General features: G+C 40.7%; 1 protein-coding gene across 1 annotated transcript in view; it reads left to right on the top strand.

Moving 5' to 3' along the window:
• The window catches only part of LOC129771852 (ecdysone-induced protein 74EF-like), a 110939-nt gene that overhangs the window by 28926 nt on the left and 54866 nt on the right, over window positions 1-27147 (top strand). Inside the window, 1 exon segment of the mRNA XM_055775945.1 lies at window positions 21649-21915. Within this exon segment, the coding sequence (XP_055631920.1) occupies window positions 21649-21915 (267 nt within the window).

Raw genomic sequence — 27147 nt, 5'->3', positions numbered from 1 at the left:
CCTGTTCGTGTCCTAGGCATATGGCTTCAAAGCAACTTTTTAACCATTTTTCAAGCGTTGAGAGTTTTCATCTTTTTTAATCTTTGCCTTATTATGTTATTGTAATTGTGTTGGGTACCAACATCGTTGAATTAATAATAACTATGTTAAATTTGGATTCATCAATTTAATACAGATTTTCTAAACTAAGATAAAAAGATTTTTTGAGACCATAAATACAGATTTTATTATGACATTTCTGGAAGTGGACGTCTAGAAAAAGAGGTGCATATTGAGTGCGCTACGTTGGTAGTTAGGATACAAATCTCGTGTATTGTTCTCGCGAGACCAAGAATGTAACAGGTATCAACCATCTTCAGCTGTTTCCACAAAACCACGTAACCTCGACAACCTTTTCAAGGTCACTGAAATTTTCAGCTGAACAGTTATTTCAAAAATTTCGATGTATTCTAAAATAATATTCAAAGTATGTAATAAAAATCATTGATGTAGCTTGTGCCAACCTAGAAGTTTGTTCAGACTTATTGATGATGATGATGTTTAAAATTATAGAGACGTAAAACTTTTCCAGTCAATCTGAAAAAAAAACAAAGTTATCGGTCTTGAGGAAGGCCATTCTCGCTATCACCGCCGTCTGTTCGTTTGATCAATTAATTTCTGTGAACTCGAGCATTGCTTCCAAGTTAAAAGCTGCGTCAAAGTACAGCGTATTTCAAGCCGGATGTGAAGAAAGTTTTTTCTAGTGAGGAGAGTATTTAAAAGCATTTCAAATGTTTTCATTTTCCATGTGTTTTCACCTCAAATGGTCCTTTTCAAGGGCAATGTTTTTCCTGAAACTCTCATTTTATGAGCTATCATCATTGTGAGCTTATTCAGCGAAAAAATTCGCCCTTCCTGTCCGTAGCCAGAACCACATTTTTTGTCTTCCGAGCCGAATTAGGCAATGCTCAAGAAACTAATATTTTAGAAAAAAAAATCATGATTGATAAAGACTGTTTAGAATTGAAATAAATGGAAATAAGAACACATGAAACTTTTCCAAAAATACTGAATTTATGAAAGTTGAAATTATAATGATCCAGGAAAGTAGGAATTATAATGATCCAGGAAGTCCTACGTTTATCTTGCGGTCGTTTCTTGGACACCACCCTTGTAGTTTTTCCTCAGAAATCATGCAGACTACGAATCGTAGGGGGCGTAAACCCTGAGGTATAATCCTAAAATTTACTCAGTTCTTATTTTTGTTATCAAACAAGATACCTTCAGACAAGAGCTTCAGAAGAGGTGGCTACCCTTCCTGGAGCAGCTTCAGGTTGATTGCTTTTTTCGGTCTGACTTGGCAAGCGATCACTATTTATCACTATTCAAATTCATTTATTATTCGTTGTTTTGTTCTGCAGTTTTCGCTTCTCTTCAGGGACTGAATAGTGCTCGTGATGCAAACATACACAAGCGCTCGTCACCAGACGGCATGAAAACCCAGGTTTAGTTTCACTTCATTGAGTCTCGCCTTGGATTTGGAGTTGTGAACAAAATCGTACCGCGCTTTGATGCTGATTGCGACAGAGCCGGGTTTTAATTGTGTACATGTACATATGTTTATGGTTCTATAAATTGTAAATTACACAGTAGTAGTAGCCATTTAGGCGTCAGGTTTTCTGTTCCATTATATTATGGTAAATTACACAGTAGTAGCCATTTAGGCGTAAGGGTACTCTTTCTGATCTTCCATTGTTCAGCAGTGCGGACAGCGAAGACAGTTAATATTGATCATTGTTGGGTTATTAATAGAACAGCAGCCCAATGTTTCTTGCAAAGCAGAGCAGTTGTATGGATGAATCGATCTTTGTTCCACCGTGGATCCATCTCCATCGCTAATGATGGTTGCTTGGACGTTGTTATTCTATAACAACACAAAGATGGTCACTTGAGGGCCCTGAGTTTGAACTCACAATCGATCGCTTAGTAAGCGAACGCGTAACCAAGTGGCTACGAAGACCCCCAAAAACAGGTGTTTAATTACAACTAATTTCAAAAATAAAATGAGCAAATACGAACAGGCGTCAGCAGCAGAATCGTTCAGCGCTTTTTCCAGTAATCTAATGTTTAATTCAGGCCCCTGGTTCAGAAAGTTGCTCGGCCAAGCTCTTCCAGCCAGATTGGTAGGTTTTTTCTAATGGGTGTTGTAATCCGTTTTTTTTGAGGTTTAAAATTATACGCTTCTAAAAATACATCCTGTACATATGACTTTTGTCAAAATATTCCCAAAACCCATTCGAAACAGTTCGAAATACCAATTTATTCATGTTGATATCGTCCCTTCCAAAGCATTTCCCGTTCGACGCACTTCCGCCGGCACTTGGTTCTGTCTATGAAAAAAAAAAGTTATTCGGTATGGCCATCAGAACTGCATTTGATTTTTTCTGTTATATACACCTCTGCTCAAACTCTAAAACGTGATTTTTCTTCTTCTTGAATTATAGAGACTTTAAACTTTAACGTTCATTCGTCTCTAGCCGCGAAAAGGGCCCTTGTGAAGAAAATTCGACTTCAAAATTCTTCTCGGCCTGCCTTGAAAAAGACACCTCATTGTCGTTCGACGCTCGTCAGCAAACCGTGTGCGCTTTCACAAACATCAAAAGACGTTCTGGAGGGTGATTTTTGAGACTTTTTAGACTTACAGGCTGTTTAATGGCATCCCATCTTACCAAACAGTGCATTTTTAATCAACCTGGCATGACCTTGCATGTGGATGGAAATTATTGTTCGGAAGGATTCATTACGGTCGGAAGGTTGATAGTTTGAAGAATTGGAAACACAATGTTGTTCATTGTATTTTTGACAGCTGTCAACAGGGACGCTCTCAGTGTACTTGTGTAGATATTTTAAAGGTCCCTTTGCAAATAAGTTAATGTATGTTTGAGGACTATAATTAATTAAACTAACATTTACTTTGGGACAGATTTTTTTGCTCGCTTTGCATAGAATACTGGGTGACAAAGTCTGAACGAGGCCATATGAGTTACCAATACGAACATCGTAGTCGGCCAGTTTTTTTTTCTAAACTCAAGACAATAACTTGATGGCAAAAGATATACCGGAAGTCTAGCCCGTTTTTTTTCGGTGAATCTACGGAACGGCATCCGTTTCTAGCAGCCAGCTCAGGGAGAACTGCAAACGTGAACTGCACACATTCTGCACTTGTGGTCCACCCGGCGCTTGATAATTCATTCATCTAGCAGCGTCCGTTCGTCCGTCTAAATGCACTTGCACTTGCCGCGATACCACTGACAGTTGCGAGGGCGCGGTAACATATGCGGTGCATGCATACGGCCGCTCACTGTCAGTGTTGCCGCTGTCGGGTGCGCGAAGGAAGCATTTTTAGTGGATACAAAAACGTAAATAAATTGAGGTAAGTAGGACATGATGCATTAGGTGTATTAAAAATAAACGTGCATGATGATGCCTGCCGGTTGGTCGGGCGGACCCGTGGTGCAGCGGTGCAGTCCGATGCGACGGCGGTAACGATATATATGCATATCCTGAATAGCGCCGCATTCGTTTGCTGTTGCTGTCTCACATCCCTCTGATTTGTCTCTTTCTCTGCTCGGATGCAGTTGCAATGAGCGGCGACGTATTTTATTAGATTTTTATGCACCGCTACCGGTTTTCCGAGAAAGAGCATTTTAAGCGCCGAGCGTAGAAGAGCGATTGACAGCAGTTATCGGAAATGAGCAGTTGAGTTTCACTTTCACGAGCGAATGTAAGCGTCAATACGATGCGATGCGTTGCAATTGGCAGTGTAATTCGCACAAGAAAGTGACGGCAGCCCCGCAAAGTGTGTCACTCGGTATCTTTACATCGCCGGCTCAGCGAGTTCATCTACCTAGCACAGGGTTGGCTGCATGTAACGAAAGCTCCCCTGCATCGCACCGTGCGGCTGCATGCGTATTATTGCCAGGGTCAACGAATCGGTAATTCAGACAATCTTGACCCGTTCTCCGATAAATGGCGCTGCTCAGCTCAGCTCAGATCATTTGAGTTGTTGCTCAACCGAAAGTGGGCCCTTTGTGGCGAACACAAAGACTCGTTTGGGCGGCGAGAGAGAGTGCATTGACATACTCCGGACTAGAAGTGGGGCGAAATTCTAAAAATTCGCTTCCTACACGCTGCAAGCTCTTTTCTTGTTATTATTGGGTCGATGGTAATATCAAAACAACTACCCAACAAGCAAAAAATTATTAATTGTATTACTCACCCCAGCTCGAAATGCTGAACGATGGGTTTAATAAAGTGCAACAATGGCGTTGACGACATCACGTTGCGGCGGTGGTGGTGGTGACATCCGAGTATGGGATTGCCCGCATTCTGCGCGAGTTGAATGACTTAGGCATTAATCACCACCGCGGCACCGCGTCGTATCACACGCAACGGTGAGTTTGATCCGCGGAAGAGAATAATGGTGGCTAGCGCAGCTAGCAAAACACTGTCAACACAATGACAGCTTGCAATAAAAAATGTCCCAAGCGATTGCGGTAGAGTGCAACGCTCGACAAGGGCAGTGCACACCCGGCAAGAAGTCGAGAATGTCAAAATATATCGAAAATGATGGCATCCTTTATCCCCTCATGTCATAGATAGAAGCAAGTTGTCACACGGTTATTGGCGAGTGATTAAATGCGGAGGGGTAAATCTCTTCCCAAGTAGACATCACTGGCTGTCACTAGTAGTGATGTCCGCTAATTGTTCGATTAATCGATTCATCGAATACATCGTACAAAAATCGATTATTAATCGATTGGATACTGTGCAACAGATAATCGAACCGAACGAATAATTCAGAGAAAAAATCGAAAGATTTCACGGCCACTACAGTTTTAATATTTTTGATATAGGACCACGTCTCTCATTTGTATACTGCAGTGAATGTTCAAAGATTTGAGCTGAACGAAATGATATGATAGCCACTTCATTCGAAAGACAAATTGTCTACGCGTTATGTTCTTATTAACTATTATTTATCAATCTCACAAATCTGTATATAAGATGGCGTCCGCTCGGAAATCCATTCAGTTGTGATTGGAGAGTGACGGGAAGATGGTCTCGCTCGCCTAAACACTACGCTCTTCTCTTCCAATCTCATGAAGAAGATAAATTAAATGAAAATGGCTAGCTTGCCGAGCACCACGTACTTCTCTTCAAATCCCATTTCTTTTCTGCCGACGGAGTGAACTGATTCTTTCTTTGAGAGTTCAAATTTTTTCTGGCTCAACGATGTGTTATGATAATCACTTTATTCTAAAGATGAAAAGCCTGTTACTTAGTGATATCTAGGTCAACTGTAGTCTTACTTCACCTTGCGGTTATATCTCAGATACAATTATCACTTCTAGTTTTCGGGATGTTTTGATTATATTGAATTTATCACGTTGTGTAATTCGAGCTTTTCAGTGATCTTTCAGTTATCAAATGATCACCTTTGTGAAAAATCACATTTATTTTTAATTGTCCATTTGCAGTGACTATTTATCGGCGAATTTGTTTAATCCTGGTGGAAAATCGCTCAGTTTATATCTTGATACATAGAAGAAGGCGAAATGACACTGAATTATGAATACCAAGGCTTTTCAAACATCCAGCTGGTGCAGGAGGTTACAAAAAAACCTTCAATGATTTGGAGAGCAATACACAAACACCACTCCGACGACTTGTAGGTGATTCATGATTCAATTGTGGCTTGAAGCAATCGTGTGCAATGAAATTTCCGCTCAGCTAAGGCAGTGTTTGACCACTACATTATACTGTAGAATGAAATACGAGCACAATATCCAAATGTTTATAAAATTGCTTTGAAATTCCTATGTAATTCAACTTAATCTACAGCTACAAGCATTCCTTCTGCATGCAAAGAAACCGCTTGTCTGGTTCTAACTTAGGGTGGGTTTAGACTAGTGATATATTCGTGTGAAGAAATATGATGAGATTTATAGAAATCGCATCAACCGTTTACACTTGCGCGAATTTCTATAATGAATATATTCATATTTTCGGTGAATTTATTCATCTGAAGTAGAACTGCATCCAACTTAAGTGATTTCTCACCAGTGAGAAATTCATCAGCGTTTACATATGCCTGATTTTATTCTATACATTCTATACATATATACCTCGAAGAAGTGTATCATATATATTCTCACCGGTTTACATCTATTTTCGGGTGAATAAATCCATCTATAGCTATAGATCTCCCTAATGAAAACCCGCCATTAGACATGATCTTGTTCCTTGATGAAAGTATTTGATGATGATGATGGTCCCACCTCATTCCCCTACATTGGTTTGAGCGGGATGGGTTATCTTATTGATAATAATTTATTTTATGACATCATGACATTTTAAGACACACTAATCATTCCATTCCATTCTTTGTTTTTGAGAGGCTTTAAACTTTGCTGTTCATTCGCCTCTAAACACACTATGCTTCTTTCCCGAGTATCGACCGACACACTAACCAGGAAGCAATTACAATTAAAAAAACTGGTTATCTCGCAGACATAGATTACTGATTGACAGAACAACTTAAGCCTTTATCTTAAGTATTTATTCCATAGCATGTCAAGAGAAGTTCCAACCCTAGACCAATCTGGGATTGAACCCAACACCTATGTCAGTATTAACCAAGAATTTACAAGGGAGATGCCGCTTTTTGAGATTCCCGGCCTCGGCCTGTAATTGCGATCGTTTCCGCGCTCTAGCAGCTGAGCAAACCCAAGCCTAATTCTAGCCGATACTTCAGGCCCATTACTTATTCCAAGACATATCAAGAATATTTCCAACCCGAAAAAATCCCAATTGAACCCAATACCTATGTCAGGATTAGCCTTGAACTTACAAAGGAATTCTCGCTTTACTAGATACCCGATAATGCGATCGTTATCGAGACCATACCTAATTCGAAGTCCAACAAATACTTCAGGCCCTTCACTCAACTTGGTGTATAAACTTATCGACCTGAATCCGCAACAAGATCTGCAACAGAAAAGTCTCGTTATAATCATCTGTTGAGAAGATGAATTTACAACTATTCCGGTTGAGCTATCCCTAGCTTCCTTTCGGTTTCCACACAGTAACCGCAGCACCACTACTAACCCGAATAATTACAAATACAAGTACAGTAGAATCCGTTTATTATGACTCCCTCGTATATTGCGTAATTACGTAATAATGGGCGGTAGTTATTACGTAATTACGCAACAAAGTTTGGTTTTCATACAAAATTATTTGTAAAAAAAAGTCGGATATAATGGCTTCTTTACACGCATAAGTACATATTTACAAAAAAAAAAACGGTTTTTTCACAAAAACGCTTTGTATGATGTCCGCTTATTATGACTTCCTTTCGAGGGGGTTTACGATGTCATTATAAACTGATTTCACTTTAATTATAAGAAATCTAGCTACATAATAATATTAGTTTAACACGTTGAGTGCCAGGTCTTATAGCAACTTTATGGGATTTTTTAAACGTATTAGGGCCATGGTTTCTTATTGTAGTAGAAGGTATTTTTGATCGAAAGGGAATGCTTATAAGCTTATAGGCTTATATCAGTTACCTTTATTATTATATGTTATACTGTCAGTATCCGGAGACTGACGCAGCCTGAGCGGAATCTCAATGTCAGTCACCGGTGACCGACGTGGCAGTCAACGTGTAAACTAATTATCCCTCTCAGTGTGGCGATTAATCGATTATTTTGAGGTGGATAATCGTATCGAATAACGAACAGCTGAAAAGTATTCGAGTAGTTGATGAAAGATTAATTTCAAAAATCGGACATCACTAGTCACACTAGCGGATTGAGCGGAAGGAAAGTGCAATTTGTTTTCACTTTCGCGCGCGGTCAACACCACACAACAAACTCCTCACTCGCACACTATCATTCTCCGTTATCGCTGAATCACCGACTCTCGGCGGTCACACTCTAATTGCAACTGGCCAGAATATAGGTCAAAGCATGTTGTGACAGTAGCCTAGGGATTTGTTTACACTGGTGTTGGCCCTGAGGAATGACAGCTTGGAAGTGGCGGTTCCTAAGTGCATCCTCCGTCCCCTTCGTGCTTCTACTATCTTCAAAGTTGGCTCAAAATGCGAAGAAAAAGTGGCTGTCACAAGGTACAAGTGAAAACATATAATTTAATGCTTCTTCCCCGAGTGTTCCCCGTCATGTCTGGGGTTGACGATGCGGGTAGCAGCACTTTTGCATCGATGCATTAGACTAACTTTTCACTCTCACTCGACTTCATCGTCGCGTATCGAGAGCGGAACAAAAAAAAACCGTAATGGATACAGTCAATCCAATATGCCAATATGCAACCGGGCTTCTAGTCGTACTTCCCTCCGGTTGACAACGACTCAGCTTTGATTTTTTTGCAAATTAAGTAAACCCCCTCTATATCGACTCCAAGGACCGCGTTGGGTCGACGTGATTCTGGATCATGGCAGTCAACAATTGACACCTTCTTGGCATGCAGCGACGATGACATTTCAATCTTGCGGAAGAGAAAGCCTCGGCAATCCTCAACCGTTTACCTCATTTCCTCTGCGGCGAAACAAAAAAAACCCGAACCCGAGACCATAACATCAATCATCGATCCAACCTCCTCTCACGCATCGATTCAACGCTATTATTACTATTCAGCCACTGCCACTACTAACCTGTTCCGCTCCCCCGGTTCTTCTGCCTCACTCTGCGCGCAGCGGCTGTTTCGCCACTATCTCGCGCGCTCTTTTACTTGCTATTATTTATGTATATCTTGCTGTAATACAATAAGCCTTGACCCACTTTGTAGGCTCGAACTCGCGCGGCTGTTGCGAGCAGCAACAGTGACGGCGGCTGCGGCTGCAACTCTTCCCGGCCACCGCCACCACAAACCACGACGACCGTTGTCTGTCCACCAGCTCCGCAGTCACACAGCTCCACACAACTCCACGATCACTGACTGTGAGTGACTGGGTCGTTGCGTTTCTTCGTGCTGCTCTTCGTCACCGCGCTGCGTTTTGCATTCATATTCATCAGCGATGTTTTTGATGTAATTTAATCGGACACATCGTCGTCATCGTCGTCGAATGTGTCTCCTCCGGACACGCGTGCGTCCCGCCGGTTCATGATTTCGGATCTTTTCGTGTTCCTTTGTTTTGTTTCGTCTGTCTTTACTCGATCCGCGTATTCCACCTCTCGGCGGCGGAAGCATAGGTGAGAAAATCACAACCATAAAGTTATCTGTCTCCGGTTCCTCCACAAGCAAGCTGCTGGAGGGGGGGGGGGATGCTGGTGGTGATTCGCGGTGGTGGAACGCACTAGATGACGAAACAGCGGAAAGTACCCGCGTCGAATCACAGCCGCTGCCACCGGATTCGAGACTTGATATGGCGAAACTTGTTTCGCCGCCGCCGTCGCCTGACGGGCTGCATATGGCGGCTATTTGTCACCCCGCTATTAGCCAACAATTGATCGAACATTTTCGGACGAGGACGGTAGCGGTCGGTTTTGGAACGTAAACAACAAATTGGGTTCCTCAAGGTGGTTCAGAATTGGGTTTTTTTTTTGTTGCTTGCCTTTTGCCTTTCTTTCGTTCGGTGGTTAATTAGTGTGAATGATTTTCCTGTCGTGACACGAGAGCAATGGAATTTATGGCCCCCATTTCGAACCCCTTTCTTTGGATGGTGCCACTTAAGACCAGTGGTAGAAATGTTCTCAACACGAGTATACTCGTGAACAAATACCCACTTTATTGACATCCGTCACGCTTACGAGTTTGTTTACTTGACCAGAATCGGCAGTTTCCGATCGGTAGTTCGCGCATAAAAATTAACTCCAAATATTCATCGTGGTTCACTCTCATGCGAGGTTGTTCGTATGATTTGACTCATGAGCAAAGCAATAGTAGGATGTGAATGCTCGCAAAACACAACTCGCGAGCATAGGGAAATGTCATAGTAGGGATGTCCAATTCTCTTTATATTCCTAAACTGTTAATGAGCGAATGGCCTGATAACAGGTCATCATAAACTTTTGAGCATGGTGGATGTAAAAAAAACATGATATTTACTCGCGAGTGTTCGTCTCACTGATGATCAACATTGCAAAAAAACAGACTCGCTAGTAAACTGTTGCTACTTTCATTCGTACTCATGAATTTAAAACATCGAATAAACCTGGAGCTGTTTTACTCGCGAGTAAAACGGGTAGATAGAATCGGGGAACAAGACAAAAAGCTCATGAATATCCACCAATGCTTAGTTGTCTCTCTGGGCGATTTCACTGTCCACGAGCAGCATTAATCGCAAGGTATTTTAGTCGAAAAAAAAATTAATACACGAACGTATTCTTCTAATGTTTCTCGCTAACCCCTTCCAATTAAATTCTTTCAGTGCTCTTCTTCTGTAGGAGCATTGAACTACTGCGACCATTAGTTTAATCTGTATATTTTCAGTGCTAGTCTAAATTCTAAATGAACCTTATAGTAAAGTTTTTGATTAGTCACAACATGTATAGGATGGCCCATAGCATCGTGCTGGCAAAACGATCAAAGCTCAAATAACATTTTTATCAACAACTGTTATATCAACGGTTAACTGTGACCGCTATTTTCAATTTAGCCATCGAATTTTGGAGTACGCGATGAAGTGTTCGTAAGACCGATAGTCACTCTAATCGACAAATCGTCACTCAATAACGATCATACATTTCATTCTGCATCTTATTCAGTATATTAATGCACTGTTTTAACGCTCACAAAGTAAATATCTTTTCTCTTTCGTGTTCGCTCCCTTCGCTTCACGTTCATTCGTTTCATTCTCCACATTGAAGCGAAGCTTTCGATCATAACTTTCAGACGTAATGAACAACATTCATTTATTCTAGCAGTTCATATTCAAATGGATGTTTCGTTTTTGTGCTCAACGAAACGAAAACTTGTCGTTGTCGATGCCACTGGTTTTGTGGTAAGCGTGACCGCTGTGCTCTTCAATCCCTTTTTAATATCACTTTTTTGGAAATGGTTCGGGATATATTTTATAAATTGATAAAATGAAACGAATGAAACTTTCAATCTGTGAGCGTCCTTTCGCATGTGAAAGAAACACTTCGAGTAGTATCATTTATAATGAAAGCTTCTGTTTTCCAAATTAGAAGCAAATGGTACGCATAGAGAATATATTGATTTCACTTCACCCTGATAGACTAACATTAATCAGTCGAGAATGACTCTGGTTGAAATGAAAGGATCAAGCAAAGACAATTCCAGTACAGCTGAAGGATTCCGACATGGCAATTGTGGAAACTGCTTCTTGGTATATTTTTATACCGATATCTTGATAAAATGATAAAAAAAAGATTCATCAACTACAATATCCAGAAAATTGTGCATATGTAAACATCAATCAAAGTACTATTCTTTAGTAGTGGCTTTCTGCCGTATCTTCCGTTTACCCATCGCTCTATTTTTGAATCACGAAAACCGAAAATTATATTTTAAACTATGAATGTTTGATACAACACAAAGTTAGAAACTACACCCAAAGTTAAGTTTTAGCACATTTTCTGGCAACCCGATTTATTACATTAAATGAGCTGAAAGATAACATAAAATGTTCTACTCCCCAATACATGTATATCATTTGTATAATATATGTGCTAAAGCCAATATGGAGGAGCGAAACAGGAGACACATTTAAATGAAAGCTTTTCGTATAGTTTGCCAAATACACGGCCTAGACAGAGAAAGATATATTCTCGTTCATGTTCTTCTTTATCGGCTTAGAAAACACCTTCCAACTTCATTTTATGATGAGGTGTAATATTATCACACTCCTTTATAATAGCGCTGGCAGCTATATGGATAGCGTGGTCGTGTAAAGTAACTTCGCATTCCAGCCGGCCTTGGTTCGATCCCCATTGACGTCGTATGGACTTTTTTTTTGAAGAATCCCAAATGAAGAGAGAAAAAAAACAGAAAGAGATGCCTGCTCGCATACATACAAACCATTTTTAAGCTTCAAAATAGCTCATTATTTGCGCATTTGACTCTCATGACCAGGAAATGGCATTTTTTCTGCCAAAGATGGCATGTTTTCTGCCAACGCTAGTTTGGGTGTAGAATCATTTTAAACATGCAATGAGTTTGACAAGTTCAACTCTACAGAGAGTTGTGCATAAGGGTCTCTATCTATACATTATTCCATCAATACGAGGTCCCATATCTTTCCAAGAAAAGCATCCCCAAACCATGAAGCTATTCCCATCATGTTCAACGGTCTTTCTATCACATTAAGCCTGGAACCAAGTGATTGTCGAGTTTCATGGCGTCGAAATCTAAAGAATTGAATTTTGATTCATCGCTGATTTTCCGCAAAGAAAAGTTTTGCTTTTCTCTGTTTGTTGTCAATAAATGAACATAACATGTGTCCACTCTCCGCGTAGTTCTCCTCATACGACATTGTAACGTTTCAACAGATCTTCTTGTCCTGTAACGCTCCAACAAACGAAAAACTTTCGAGTTGTGTATTCCAAATGCTTCACCAACTTCTTTTTGAGAATCTCCCTTCTATTATTTTCTTCTTCAAATCACTACTGTATACTTTACGTCACATTGTAGCGTTTGCGAGCCTCACCATTCACTTAGGGTTAAACTAAAATGTTAGAAAGATCCACCAGTTTGATGAGTTTTATAGTTAAATAAATAATGTGCAGCTGTATTTTCCAATTTCATAACAACTGCACACAGCTCTGTTTACTTGACAGTGGTTTCACTTATGTCGCGTGCTTTTCAGAACAGTGCACGCGGCAGTCTACAGTGCAGTGCTGCCAAGATAGTTGAAGATATATTTTTTTACACATTGATGTAAGATCACTTCTCCCATAATTTTTTAACATTCACAAATGGATCTTCAGTGTTACATTTACGTCAGCTCGAGAAAAACGAAACTGCAGAAATGGAACATTGTTTCGCGAATTGTTTTGAAAAGAATCGATTTTTAACACTACTTTCACTGGGCCTTTTAAAAAGATACGCGAGAATTGAGACATTTCTCCACAAGATGCATTCCATATACACTCTAAGAAAAAAATAGTATCCTTGACGATTTTTTTGGTAAATACTACCAATTATTAGTCATTTTCTGCCGGACGAATTATTCGTACATATTAAGTGTATCGACATTCATTTTACATATGGTTGGGAATATGCATAGAAAATATGTACATTCTACAAATGTTTGCATTAGTGTTTGGTACAATGTTGACATCTATCAAAGTTTTGAGTTGATTTTAAACAAAGACACTCTATTTCAAATTAGCACACCAAAAATCAGATTTAAATTGTTACAATTTGAATGAAAATAATCACTTGACGTTGAAAACGTGTAAACCTGACGCTCACTGGACCATTTTACTGTGGATTTCCATCAATAGCTTATTTTCTTAATATAAAACCATTATCAGACACAATTTTTTTTCAGAATTTTTTACTACTTGCAGAAAACATTTTACTCTTTTTATAATACAAAAATAACAATATAAATATGCACCAGGGACTAATGTAACACTTCTTGCACAAAACCTTCGGATATACATTAAATATTGTTTATCAGATTAGAATACCCGAAGGCAGTTTTAAAATGCTAAAATTTGAATGGTATTTTTACTTGGCGTTATTTAATTACTTGAAGCAAGTAGTTCATTTGACATCAAACCATGAACCTATCTGCAATAGAAATTATATCAATTAGTTTAGAAAGTTGTTAATTATGTTGCAATAATTTATCTTCTCCATGCTTGACTGTAGGCGTAATACACAGATTTAAGTATTTCACGATGCGATACCATTTTCGTGTAAAACAATTAGACCAAAACGTCAATATTTTGTCCATCTGACTAAATTATCCACTCACATTCGTTGATTGTCCATTAAATGTAATCTCGTGCCCACATCAGCTGTACTCCTATCAATTGAAAATTGTCCATCATTCCATTCAGTTTGTTCGGTTTTCAGTAATTTTCAAAAATTACACAGTCTTTATCCAAGCCAATCACGTTCCACTAACTATCAATTTGCGATACACAGTGTGTCAACTAATTTCTGGGACTTTCTTTTGATATATCAAACTAGTATCCATAAGGAGTTGGTTTTATCTGACCGAACAGTTACTGAAGAATATTATATAAGATTTTAGGAGCATTTGCAGAATCCGTCGAATTCGATCCGAATACCGATGCAATAATGCCCCGAGTCACAAATTTCTGATCGTGCGTCAGTTTTTGGCTCCAGAACCCTTTTGTGGCCCAAAACCACCCACCGTATTCATCTGATTTGATATCCAATGAATTTTCTGTTTTAATTTTTACTAAAAATTAAGAGGTGATTTTTTGACCGCTTCAGGGCCACTCAGACGGTTGCAACTGAAGCGTTGAATGTTATTTTCCAAAATGAGCTAGAGCACACATTCGAGTCGCTATGAATTCGAGGTAAAAAGGATATTGTATCAACAAATATTTGAATTACTTTATTTTAGTTTTGGTCTCGGGCATGATTGGCACACTGTGTATGTGAAATCATAATCGTTCGATCCTTATTCTTCCTTTTTTATAATGGTGAGGGCTTTGAGTTTATTGTGTGTATTTTTAGCACACATGAAGTTGTGTTTTGGAGAAGATTGATACTTTTCACAAAAACTGGATAATTTCATATGGCCTACAAATGAGAGGGAGTTAGTTTGGAAACTTGTTCTGAAAAAAAAACCTTATATTCTATCCTTGCGCTCGAGACGTATCTCATAAATTACATTCAAACGGGAAACATTCATCCGGAAATTCGCTAGCCATGTTCAGCTAGCTCAAAATCAAATCACATCCAAACATAAACCTTCACCGAGATTGATGTTCTCTAATCCTGTGTTAACTAAGGTGGAAATAACTCATAATCGTTCTTTAAGTGATTTGCTTTGTTACTCGTACCGGGAGGTAGGAGAAGCAAATTTATTCATCTCCACTTCGTTCGCAGCGAAATATTCACGGTTCTTCACCTCTGTGCCAAAACGCGCCAGACGTCGGGTTGGAATCCCGCAAACAAATCAAACATTAATTAATTTTCCAGCTCAGTATCCTATTCATCCGCGTTCCGTGGCAGTGGCTGGTTCAGGCTTCAAAAATTAACTCGTGGATTGAAGGCTTCCAGGGGCTGCTGCAGGAACCGCGGAGCGCGCGCGCTCCAAGGCAGTGTGGCTTGTCAAATTCCGGAGTTCGTTTACACCCCCCCCCATAAAATCCTCAACAAAATGGCGCACGCCAGTCAGCAAACCGCTCAAGATAGACAGACAGACACACAAACGGACGGACAAACCCGCAGTGCCACTGAGAAACATCGCGTTCGGTATAAACGTCTGCTTAATTAAACACTGAATAAATAATTAAAACAAACTTCAATTCCTAATTCATCCACCCACTCTGCCCGCGCCCCGTGCAACCCGGAATGGGTTCCAATTTCCACCACCGGCAGCTGCCACCGCCGAAAAGCGAAAGCTCGGGCGTAAACAAAGAACCATAATCATCACCAGCGTCGTGATCGTTTTGAGTCGATGACTTTTCTCCCAATCCCGTTCCGGGCGTTAAAGCATACATTTTATGCACACCCCATTACCGGGAGCACAGAACAGTAGTACCAAAAGCAGCAGCATTAACACTTGTGTCGGTTTGTTTGTGCCAGGATATTGCATTTTCCACACGGTCCGTCCTACCGCAAAAACGGGGGAGAGAGAGAGTCAAAAAACAAAATATCAACAGCACCATAAAAACAATCTTATATATGAAGGTGCAGTTTGTTCGGCTGAGGTCCGCATCCGAGAATTTCATGCTCCCGCTCTGTGGGGCAAATGGAGACATTCGAAAGTGGATACACACACGCCGAGGGGTCATCCAAGTGGTTGAACACAAGCACCCATAAACTTCCTCATGCCGAGCGAAAGGTTGTACCCTTCCAAATCAAGGGAGAGAAGACGACAACAAAAAATCAACTAACCAAACAATCATTTTAGACATCACATTGTCGATCACGTAACTCCGAAGGACCCATAATCACGAATAACTCCACCTTCGCGCGTCAATCAACAAATTACTTAACTTGACTGCCTCGTTAGGTGGGATTCGCAGCGCTTTATCAACTTGATGGAGAAAAGTAATAATTCAGTCAATCATTGTCAGCGCAACAGCTAAAAGTTATTTGCGGACATGCTTTTAGGGGAGAAGGTGGATGCTGCGTCGAAAGCTTCCGTTTTGTGCATCTTCGTACAACGCCTCCTCGCAGCAGCATCGTTACGGTTTCTGCTGCTGTAATCACTGATACATCCCTAGGAATATTTGACGCCCGTTCGGATGCTTTGCAGTCATCCAAGGCTACCCATTCACTGCACCAGCAGCAGCAGCAGTAACATCACCGTCATCATCGTCTACGGTACCTTCGTCTAGCCATATTGATTCGTACTTCGCCTCGGCGCATTCGTCGCGGCCCACCGCCTAGTAGCTTTCCCCAGTGGGATGGGATTTTCCTTCGGTGCCGTGCGGCCTTCCGCCGCCAGCGGATAGAGGAAAAGCATATATTTTCACTTTCACTATGAGCGCCACCCCGGGCCCGGCGCCACCCACCACACCTCTTCTAAGGCGCGTACAAACGACGAAGGAAAAGCTCACTCATCCGCCTGCTGCACTCCACCACCGTCGTGTTGCTCTCTACAGGAATAATGGTAAGGGTAACCAACCATCCGGAGAGTCGGGAAAGCGCGCTTATCTTTCTCGTGCACTGTAGCGGGAGGGGGCGCGACACACGGAACGGAATCTATCGTGGCTTGTTTTCGTTTTCGTTCGTTACGTTCTCGATCAATTATGTCGATTAGTGGTGGTGGTTTCTGACATGCACGAAATTAGAACCTGACGGCACTTCTGGCTGTCAGATTCGCGGTAAGCCGTTACGTTGCACCGAAGTTTGGGTAAAGTTCATCTATCGAATTATTTAGATGCTGTGGGCCCATTTCATTCAAACCGCTACTCTGCCGTAATCTCGCAAAGTGACGCAAGCGCCAGAGGGAAGAATTTTCAGTACGAGACTTTTGCATGTACGAGGGTCACTATTTATATTTCGGGAATTGGCAACACTGATGTCATGTGAGTCCATCTGACGGTTCCATCGTAAAGTTTGACATTTTTGACGATATACGTACTCAGAACATTTTGTCATACGGACGCTATTTGTTTATTTTCTATTTAGTTGAAAATTTGGTCTCGGCAAAAAAATGGAACTGAATCGTGAACATTTTCGTGCGATGATTTTTTACGACTTTCGACGTGGATTATCACAACAAGAGTACGTCAATCAACTTAATTTGACGATGAAGGCGATGAAGCTCCATCAAAAACCACTGTGTATCGCTGGTATAGTGAATTCAATCGTGGTCGTAGTTCGCTGTCCGACGAGTTTCGTGAAGGTCGTCCAAAATCGACTGTAGTGCCAGAAAACATCGATGCTATGCACGAAATGATTAAGCAAGATCGTCATGTAACCTATTGTGAGATTGAGGCATCCCTAAGCATTAGTTCCACCAGCATATATGCGATTTTACGTGAACACTTAGTTGTGCGAAAATTATGTTCACGTTGGATCCCACATAATTTGACAATCGCTCAAAAAAAAGGCTCGTGTCGATTGGAATAAATGCTTTGAAACCTGCACTTAAACATGCAAAAGTGTATCGATCATCGTGGCGAGTACTTTGAAAAACAATAAAAATATATTCGCAGCTTAACTATTTGTTTTTGTTCCTATTCCCGAAATATAAATAGTGACCCTCGTATAATCAGCAAAGTTGCATGTATAATCAGCATACGCGTACATTACGAAAGTCTGATCTGTACAAATTGTGTACAATTGATGGAAAAACATTGCCATTGGCATGATTTTTGAAAAAAATGCAGTTTTATTTAAGCTATGTTACCAACGCCAGTTTGTTGTGGAAACAGCAAATTTTAATCGCTGTTTCCACAACCGATTGACGTTCATCCATCAAAGTGTGTGAGAATCTGTTTCAATTATTTTCTCCAAAATGCGTCGAGCAAGCTAACATAATGTTGATATTAAGTTTACGAGCATCAAAAATGCTAATATGCTGCAGTTTTAAGGCGTCGATGGTGAATTCGTGCCATGATAGGTTATAAAAAAGTTATTGTTTATGGTTACTTAGGTTTAAGCTGTGTTGATTAAAAAAAAAAAAATATATATATATATATATATATATATATATATATATATATATATATATATATATATATATATATATATATATATATATATATATATCTTCGTGGAACGCTACACTGATGGGCGAAATGAAGTGCCCACCGAATAATATTTTGAATTTCTCTTATTTATTTGGTTTAAATTGAAGTAAACACACTGTAGTCTTTTTCAAATTCTTATTTTCTATATTGTCATAAAGTTTCACTTATAGAATATTGAAATGAATTTTACTTAAAGAAAAAATAATCATTTTGTGTTGAAAAAACAGTGAAAACATGACCACTTTATTTTGGATCCAAAAAAGATTTATATTTTTAATGATTGATATACTGTACTCTGACCTTCAAAACCTGCTACGGGCGCTTCGGCATGCTCTTCGTCAGGTTCTTTAGATGCTGCGGATTCTACTACTCTTCCCTGATGCTCTCCAGCGCTTCAAAATAGTCATTTTTATCGGTAACACTAGTTATATCAATCCTGACACACATTCTCGAAGGGGTTGAGATCGCCGCTTTGTGGAGGCCACTTCAGCGATGTGATCCGGCAACACTGGAAGAAAAATTTGGTCCTCTTGACAGTGTGATTTGAGTCAATTTCCTGCTGAAATACGAGCTTCTCTTCGAGATCCGTCTGGATCAGCGATACCTCCAAATTTTTCGGCAAGATGCCTTTATTATCAAGCTCCGCACCAAATCTGCGCCACACACGAGCTCATCGCTTTCGGTCATACAGCTCGAATTTTGATTCATCCGTACAAAGAACCATTTTCCAGAACAGAAGGGTTTATCAGCATGCTTCTTAGCAAACTTAAGCCGTTTGGCTCTGCTTGCCTTACTGATAAATGAGGGGTTCCGGACAACTTCATTGTTTAACCTCTGTTCTACAAGGCTGCGTTGATCAATTTGACTGGAAACTGATAGCTGAAAACTTGATCTCTCGGGCAGTTACCTTCGGACTACCTCGAAATCGCGCATGATCTTGGCATCCGTTCTCGCATCTGTTTTGCGCTTCCTGCCTCTACCAGGGCGATCCACCACGGTTCCGAACGTTTCTAGTTTCAGAAGAATTTTTTTAACCGCTGCCATGCTGATACTGTACATCCCAGCAACAGCTCGGTGCGATTCGTCATTTTGCACATCACCAATATTCGGATACATAAAAGAATTGCTTCAAAGCGTTCTCCATTTTTATTAAGTGAATAAAAAGCGATAACGTGTATAATGTGTGCGATAATGTGTATCAGGTCGAGCCATTTGCCTTAAACTTGTCAAAATGTCAAAACATAAACAATCGAGGGGTCTTCTAAATGAAACTTATCGAAAACATATCGATTTCCGAAGGCATTCATGCAAACATTCATTCATGCAAACAAGCTTTGCTATATCGATGTCAAAGAATACTCCGGTGCTAATCTAACGATGAAAATATACATCCAATAGGGCAGAGCTCTCAAACTATTTTGGACAAGAGACCGTTTTTCCAAAATGAAGTGATGCCATCGACCCCCAAAAATTTTAGGGTTGATCAAGTGAGTAAACTTGATATCATTTTCTCATCAATATATAAACCTAAAATTCAGGAAATATCAAATGTAAATAATAGTTATTAATACAAGTTCCAAATATAATACTTTCCACTAAAATATTAGTCATTTTTATAACGAGTTGATTCACGTAACACAATTTATACAATATCTTGTCGATCCCTGGGAAACTGATATCGACCACTTTGAGAATCCCTGCAATAGGTAATAAGCTTTCGTGGTGGGAAAATGGAATCACTTCTAGAACAAGTTCTGACTCTGAAAGTCTAAAAGTCTCATCAAAATCAAGCACTGATTTTCTCCCATTGTCGTTGCTATATGCAATGTATAAAAAGTTCCCACATAGTGTCCGAAGCAACTTGTTTCGCGAACGGAAATACCTATTCTCAAAAATGTTTATGCCAATATACTGTCATCCGGACCTAACACCGTATCATAAATCGACGCCCAACTTTCCCATCTCCCGGCTGGAAACCGCTAGACGAAATATTCCGAAGAAGATTTTTCCGGGAAACGCACAGTTTTCGCCACCTTCCGGCTGCCAGCGTTTCGGAAGCAATTAGATACAATTCACGAGACAACTTTTGCCGCTCCTCCTAGTTCCAAGAAGAGCAATCGATTTTCCGATATCGCTTGTACAGTCTACTCACGTGTCAGATATCCTCAATCACGAAATGGGCTCACGGTAGTGTTGTTGTTCGCCGTCTCGTAGTTTTTTTTTCGCAAGAAGCAGAAGCAGTAGTTCACCTGCCTTGCCAAACCTTTGAAGTTACAGACCCGCCCCATTTCGGCCAGTGACCCGCCGCCATTGGCCTTTTTTTTTTTGCTTTGCTCGAGTTTATTATGTATGCTGTGCCATTGTGTCCCGACTCCCATGTGCTCCATGAAACCGTCGTCTACGACGGCGGCGGCTGGTTTGGCTGGGTTGACTCCGATGTCGCGCGAATCACATTTCCATATTCATGAACAACATCAGCATGGCCCCCCTCGCTCTCGGAAAGGTCCTTGCGATTAGACGGCAAACGACGACAAAATGTGACGAAATTTAAATGGTAATTAAAATCGTTATGCGTGATTTGGCAGCATGGCTGTGACAGGGGCAGTGACGCCAGCGGAAACAACAGTGCAAAAATAGCCCCCTATTAATTGGTTTCCAGTCACATAAATCACTAAGCTTCACGCTTAATTTCCCTACCAGCGCGTGCCAACGATCCCTAATTATCACACACTAATTGCAAACCACTTTTCTACCATCCCAAATCTGTTCCACGTTTGGACGACACAAAAGCAGAACGAAAAAAGGAGCATTTCATTTTCGCTTTATATTTATACGCGACCCAAAGTAGCACCAATCGCGTGCCCCCAGTGAACAAAAGCTCTACCAAAGTCACGAACTTGTTAGCTCCTATCGCACCAAGTATACAGTAATGCGATTGCAAACGGAACAAGCGGGCGAAAGGGTATCTCCCGGCAGCCAGGCTGTCTGCCCGCGGAGACTCCTGTGTCGCAGTAATATGACGGATGCAGTGAGGCGGTGATAAAATTCGATGATTACCGCAATTGTGGGTTGGTGGGGGAGGAGTAAGGAAAAAGGATTCGGTCACCACTTTTCCACTGCGATATATAAATCAAGGGGGTGTGTCACTTACCCCATGGTCGCACCGTAGAGTAATAGGAGACTATAAAACCGAATTGACCGATGTCTAGACCGACAGCATTACTGATACGAGTTTCCTTCCGTTTCGTTCTCCTTTTTGTTACAGTGGATACCGAGATACCACTGCCGCCACAGACGCCGAGTCCTCCGCCCCAGCAGCGATCGTCGTCACAGTCCCACCATCACCACCACCACCATCACCACAACAGCAGCAGCAGCAGCAGTCATCACCAGCAATCGTCCAGCAGCCTACTCGCCAGCAGTCTCGGCCAAACCTCCCAACAGCATAGGCCGCTCCTCCATGGACTGCTCAGCGGAACACACATACCTCAGGCGCCCTACCACAGCCGGGGCTACAGCACATCCAGCACAGGTTAGTGTAAACCAAAAAAGTGTCCACAGTTCATCCGACATCCCTCAGATATCTCTCAGCACACGCATCCATCCGATCACTCTTAAGTTTCCGCGTCAGTGCGCCGTTTTTCAGCGGAGCCTCTTTTTGATTTCTCATCGTACTCGCTTCACTTTATTAATTTGTAACAAATTGGAAGGATATGAATCAGTATCACTTCGAAAGGACCCGTCAAATTCGAATCGCAATTCGCCTCCCTAATTTCAACAGCTGAAAAGAACGAAAACCCCTAATCCGAGAGGACCACTCGTTTGTCCGCGTCAAGTTTTACGCATCGTCTCCACACGAAACTTAGCGGGACCAACAAGACGCCAAACAGAAGCCGTATGTATGGTTCAGGGCAATAAAAATAAAAACAAGCTTTAAAACTTTCTTCCCTCCTTCCGCGACGCTCGATCTTGCCGTGCTTGATTATGAAACGACGCGCGGACGACACTCACTTTTTCCCCACTTCTTCATCTGCCCGAAGGCTGTTTATTATGCGGAATTATTACATGCCAGGAGATGTAATTATAAATCCCTTTTTTCTGGCCTCCGAATGTGGTTTAATCCGCGCAAGCAGCAATAGCAGCAGCGAAAGAAACTCGATCTCGTCGCGGTGAAAATATTAGGAAGCGCGTAAAAAAAGCGATGTTTCCTTTTTCTGGCACCGAAGTGGACAAAAGGATGATACCGTTTCCTTTTCTTTTTCCCCCGTCTCATCTGTTTCCTTACGTAATGATTTCAACTGCTACCGACGCTGCCTGCGCGTCCTTTCGAATCTCGCGGAACAAGATAATGAGCGGTCAGAGGCACGAAACAATGATGAAAACTCGCCCGAAACAAGGACGAAGGAAGGGGAAAACAGGAACTGGAAATTGCTTTAAATAGACACGATAGAGAGAGCGTGTCAATCTGAAGACTGACGAGAAGGAGCAGGAAGACCGGCCGTGTGCGGTTATTGAAATTATTTATTTTTATATGAGGAAATAAAAATAAAAGGGTTTGATGGAGCGTTACATCTCCTCGTTGTTGTGAAACAAGTCCTGATGCGTTCCCCGTTCTCCCGTTGTCTCGATAAACTGCTTTGCCCGACAAGTTAGGGTTCGAGAATTTAACACGGAAGCCGGAGGTTTTTTTTGGGACTTGGAGTTTTTTTTTGGGCCGGTCAGTGTTGGTAACAGTATCAGTATCTCGCGAAAACGCGTTAAATTTTATTGAATGAATATTCTTTCGCCACTGATTTGGCAATGATCTTTTTTCACCCAAAACTGAAAATAAGTCAGAACATCAATATAAGCTTAAAGTCAAAACTTCAATATAGGCTGTTTCCTTTTCCTTTTCCTTTTCCTTTTCCTTTTCCTTTTCCCTTTTCCTTTTCCTTTTCCTTTTCCTTTTCCTTTTCCTTTTCCTTTTCCTTTTCCTTTTCCTTTTCCTTTTCCTTTTCCTTTTCCTTTTCCTTTTCCTTTTCCTTTTCCTTTTCCTTTTCCTTTTCCTTTTCCTTTTCCTTTTCCTTTTCCTTTTCCTTTTCCTTTTCCTTTTCCTTTTCCTTTTCCTTTTCCTTTTCCTTTTCCTTTTCCTTTTCCTTTTCCTTTTCCTTTTCCTTTTCCTTTTCCTTTTCCTTTTCCTTTTCCTTTTTTCCTTTTTTCTCCTTTTCCCTTTTTTCCCTTTTTTCCCTAGGAACTCATTTCCCTGATTTTTTGTTGCTTTTCGAAATATTGTGATAAGGGCTCTCCAATGGGCTAAGCCCCTAGACTCCAGCAAATCCCGACTAGGGCAACCACTAACCCTTCAGAATCCAACGGCTCCGGAATGGTCCGTCCGAGTAAAGTATTGAGATTTTCTCTGTTATTTTTACTAGTATTTTCGAACTCTTTCCCTGTTAGGAGTTCTGACGTTGTGGGTGTTGGATTCGGCTGGCTGAACTCGACTGACTTGATCCTGATGGTTAACTTGATTTTGAGAAATAAATACGTCTTGGTTTGCTTCCGAAATTGAACTGTTTATTTCCTTGCTATCATGGTTTTTCTAACTAAATTGAACTGACGGATTTGAACTAACTTATTGAGTAAGAATCCGGACTATATTCTATACACGAATTTATACTCTAATTTAAGATTAAAAGGGAGAGAAAAGATCTCCCTTTCCTACTCAGATAACCGATACCGCATCGGTTATATGCCTGCTTATTTGTTTATGGTTAATGCTACATAAAACACAAACTACTTGTTTCCGTCCTTCGTTATCGCTAAGGGGGTTCAATTTAATGAGTATTTTACGACCAAACCATTAGTCGATTGCCTATATATATTTTCCTGTTCTGTTCACTATGCCACCCGTGTGGGACCCTGAATAAACTTTTTTTTCTTTGCCCTATTCCTTCTCTGCCCTTCGCGCCCCTTCCATGCGCGATAAAGGGCAAGACCTAAATAAAACAATTTTTATCACCTCTCGAGTGGCCCATACAGCGCTTTCGCCTTGGGTCTTATCAAAATGGGCTTCCCACGAAAAAGGTTAAAGTGGGAAACATCTAGCTAATTTCCGGCAATAAGTGTTTTCCTCTATTTCTTCGTCTTCGCCATCTCTGGCACGCTTATCTTGGGAGCTATATAGAACAATTGAAGAAAAGGAAATGAAACATGTGGTTTCCTCCTGCTGGCATTATTTTGTTTTTCAAATGCGCGTTGCGCTACAAATTTGATCTTTGATTATTTTAATTTATGTTTAGCCCTGCTATCTAAGCTGAGTCCGGAACAGATTGTTTTGGGTCGATATCCTAATGGAAGGAGTGGTTATCGTTCAGTTGTTTTCAGCCGAATTCCCCATACTGCACCATGCGAAACAGTCCCAAACCATAATATTCCTCCCGCCATGTTTCATGATTAGTTGGAGATTTCTGTCCGGGAGTTTATCATCATTCTTTCACCAAACTCATAGTCTTCGTTTCTTATTGAACAGCTCGATATATGACCTTCAAAACTCCAAGGATTTCCTGAACTCCAACGGCTTGTTGATATGATTTCTTGTGAAGAGAAGTCTTTTTTTCTTGTTGACATTGTTTCACTTTTGCGTACTGATCCCCTTCCCGGTCGATCAGCAATACTCCCAAACAGTTGCTGCCACAGAATATCATGCTGAACTGCTCCACAGTTTACTTCATACATCTCAGCTGTCTTCCGTTGAGACTCGTTACGTTTGATATCCTCCACAATAAGATTTCAGAACAGCATTAAAATGTTTTGTCCGCCAATTTTTCTACAGCTTCAGAAGCAATTAACTTGACCACAAGAAGTTGGCTTCAGAAGAATAAAGTACCAAAATCGGGGGGTGCATCAATGATTAATACACGATAAAATATTCTTATGGCAGTGAATTTTTTAATGTCATCCCACGTAAACGATGATTTAACGACAAAACTTATTACTTTTAATTTGAAAATTAAATCAACAATGTTTTTATGGCAAAATGTGCACTGGAGCATTGATTGAAATCATTTAAAGACCTTTAATGTTTTTTTTTTTTCAAATTAGATGTATATTGCGGTTGGGGTTTTTTTATGATTTCATTATATCTCATTTAATGATCGAGGACTTTGAAAAAGTGTGCAAAATTCGTTAACATTTTAAGATTTGCAATATGAATCAATTTCTAGAATCCTTTGAATAATATCCGAAGTTTCAAAACATTCTGTATTCTGCTCAACAATAATCAATTTTTTATCTCACTCTTAAAAATAATGGATGTTGTCAATACTGAATCCAATAATCTTACAGATTCTTGAACGTGAATTAACTTGCTTGAAGATTGGAAATGTTTTGGGATTTCCTGGTGTTTTTGAGAATTCACCAAATTTTACTCAGATAACATCTATCTTACTTCGTCCAGTTTGTTCCTCAAATTCGTCGAGATTTTTTAAAACCCTTCAAGATTAATTAAATTAAAATGTGGACATTATCCAAGACAACGACTGTTTTTTTCCAATTCATTTATTTGTAAGGCTTAATCGCATAAGCTTTGCGGAGCCGCTAACAACGACTGGTAGGATTCGCTCGTCTTATTGTTCTTGAAGTTCTCAAATTTTTGGTTCCGCAGTGACGGGATTTTTGTCACTTCTGTCAAATAATATTGGCCTAATCTCCTAAACCATTTTTTTTATTTTCAATCAAGAAGAACCAAGAAACCGATTTCCGACGTTTTTTTGTTACTTCAAATAAATTTAAATCCATGAAATAATCTTAAAAAAAACATCAGTCTGACAGTTTCTAAACTCTTCTCCCGAACTCTATACCATTCTTCTACGTTCAGATCATGCAAGTCTAATTTCCATGATACCCTAAGACGCTTTGACATCACAGATCTTGGTGATCTGCAGAAGAAACCATCGAATAAACAGAGAATAAAAATAATGAACCTTCATTTGCTGCTCTCCCTGTCGGCATTGACAACGCATCATCGCAGCCCTGACCGGGGTCACAAGATGCCACCAGAAAAACGATTTGAAGAGCGTATCTAATCGCTCCGATTTGATGGACTGGTTTCTTGCCAGCATCATTCGGTACGACACCGAACAAAAACCCCAAAATCCCATCCCTTCCGGAATCCTTTTTTCATCGGTGACACACACACGCTAGTTTGCAATCCACTGATCTTCAACAACGAAAAAAGTAAGCTAAAATCCTAGCTGAACAATAAGAGTTTCGGTTGAGCAGCCCAACAAAAACAGCAGCGAATGTCGAGTGCCGCGGCGCGCTCGTTCCGTAACGGTCGGTCTAGCCAAGAAAACGAGCGCGCGCATTCGCATCCGCATCCGCACATCCCAAAAGGGTCAATAAATTTATCTATTTTCATTTCCCACGAAAATCTCCAAACGAGATGACCACTGCTTCTCGCTGGTACGCGGCGCGGCGCTGTGATTTATTTATTTAGCAGCGAATCCCTCCGCTCCGCAAGGGTTTCTTGTTGTCGTTCAACGAGCGGCTTTCGGGAGCACGGAAACAAGAAAAGTATTAGAAAGAGGAAACCTCAGGGATAGATCGGCGCGGGTATTATCTCCGATTTCCCTCCGGCCAAACAGGAAGAGATGTCACTGTAATTTATTGCTTTTCGCTTGATTTGCATCGGCGGCTGCCAGAAGGAGCGCGGAGATTCCTGCGCCTCTGACACCAAACAGCACAGGATCGTTGGCAGTTGATGGTCAGTTTTAATGATGATTTG

The sequence above is a fragment of the Toxorhynchites rutilus genome, chromosome 2, assembly GCF_029784135.1.
Source record: "Toxorhynchites rutilus septentrionalis strain SRP chromosome 2, ASM2978413v1, whole genome shotgun sequence".
NCBI classification, from domain to species: domain Eukaryota; kingdom Metazoa; phylum Arthropoda; class Insecta; order Diptera; family Culicidae; genus Toxorhynchites; species Toxorhynchites rutilus.
This window is presented reverse-complemented; position numbering and strand designations above follow the sequence as displayed.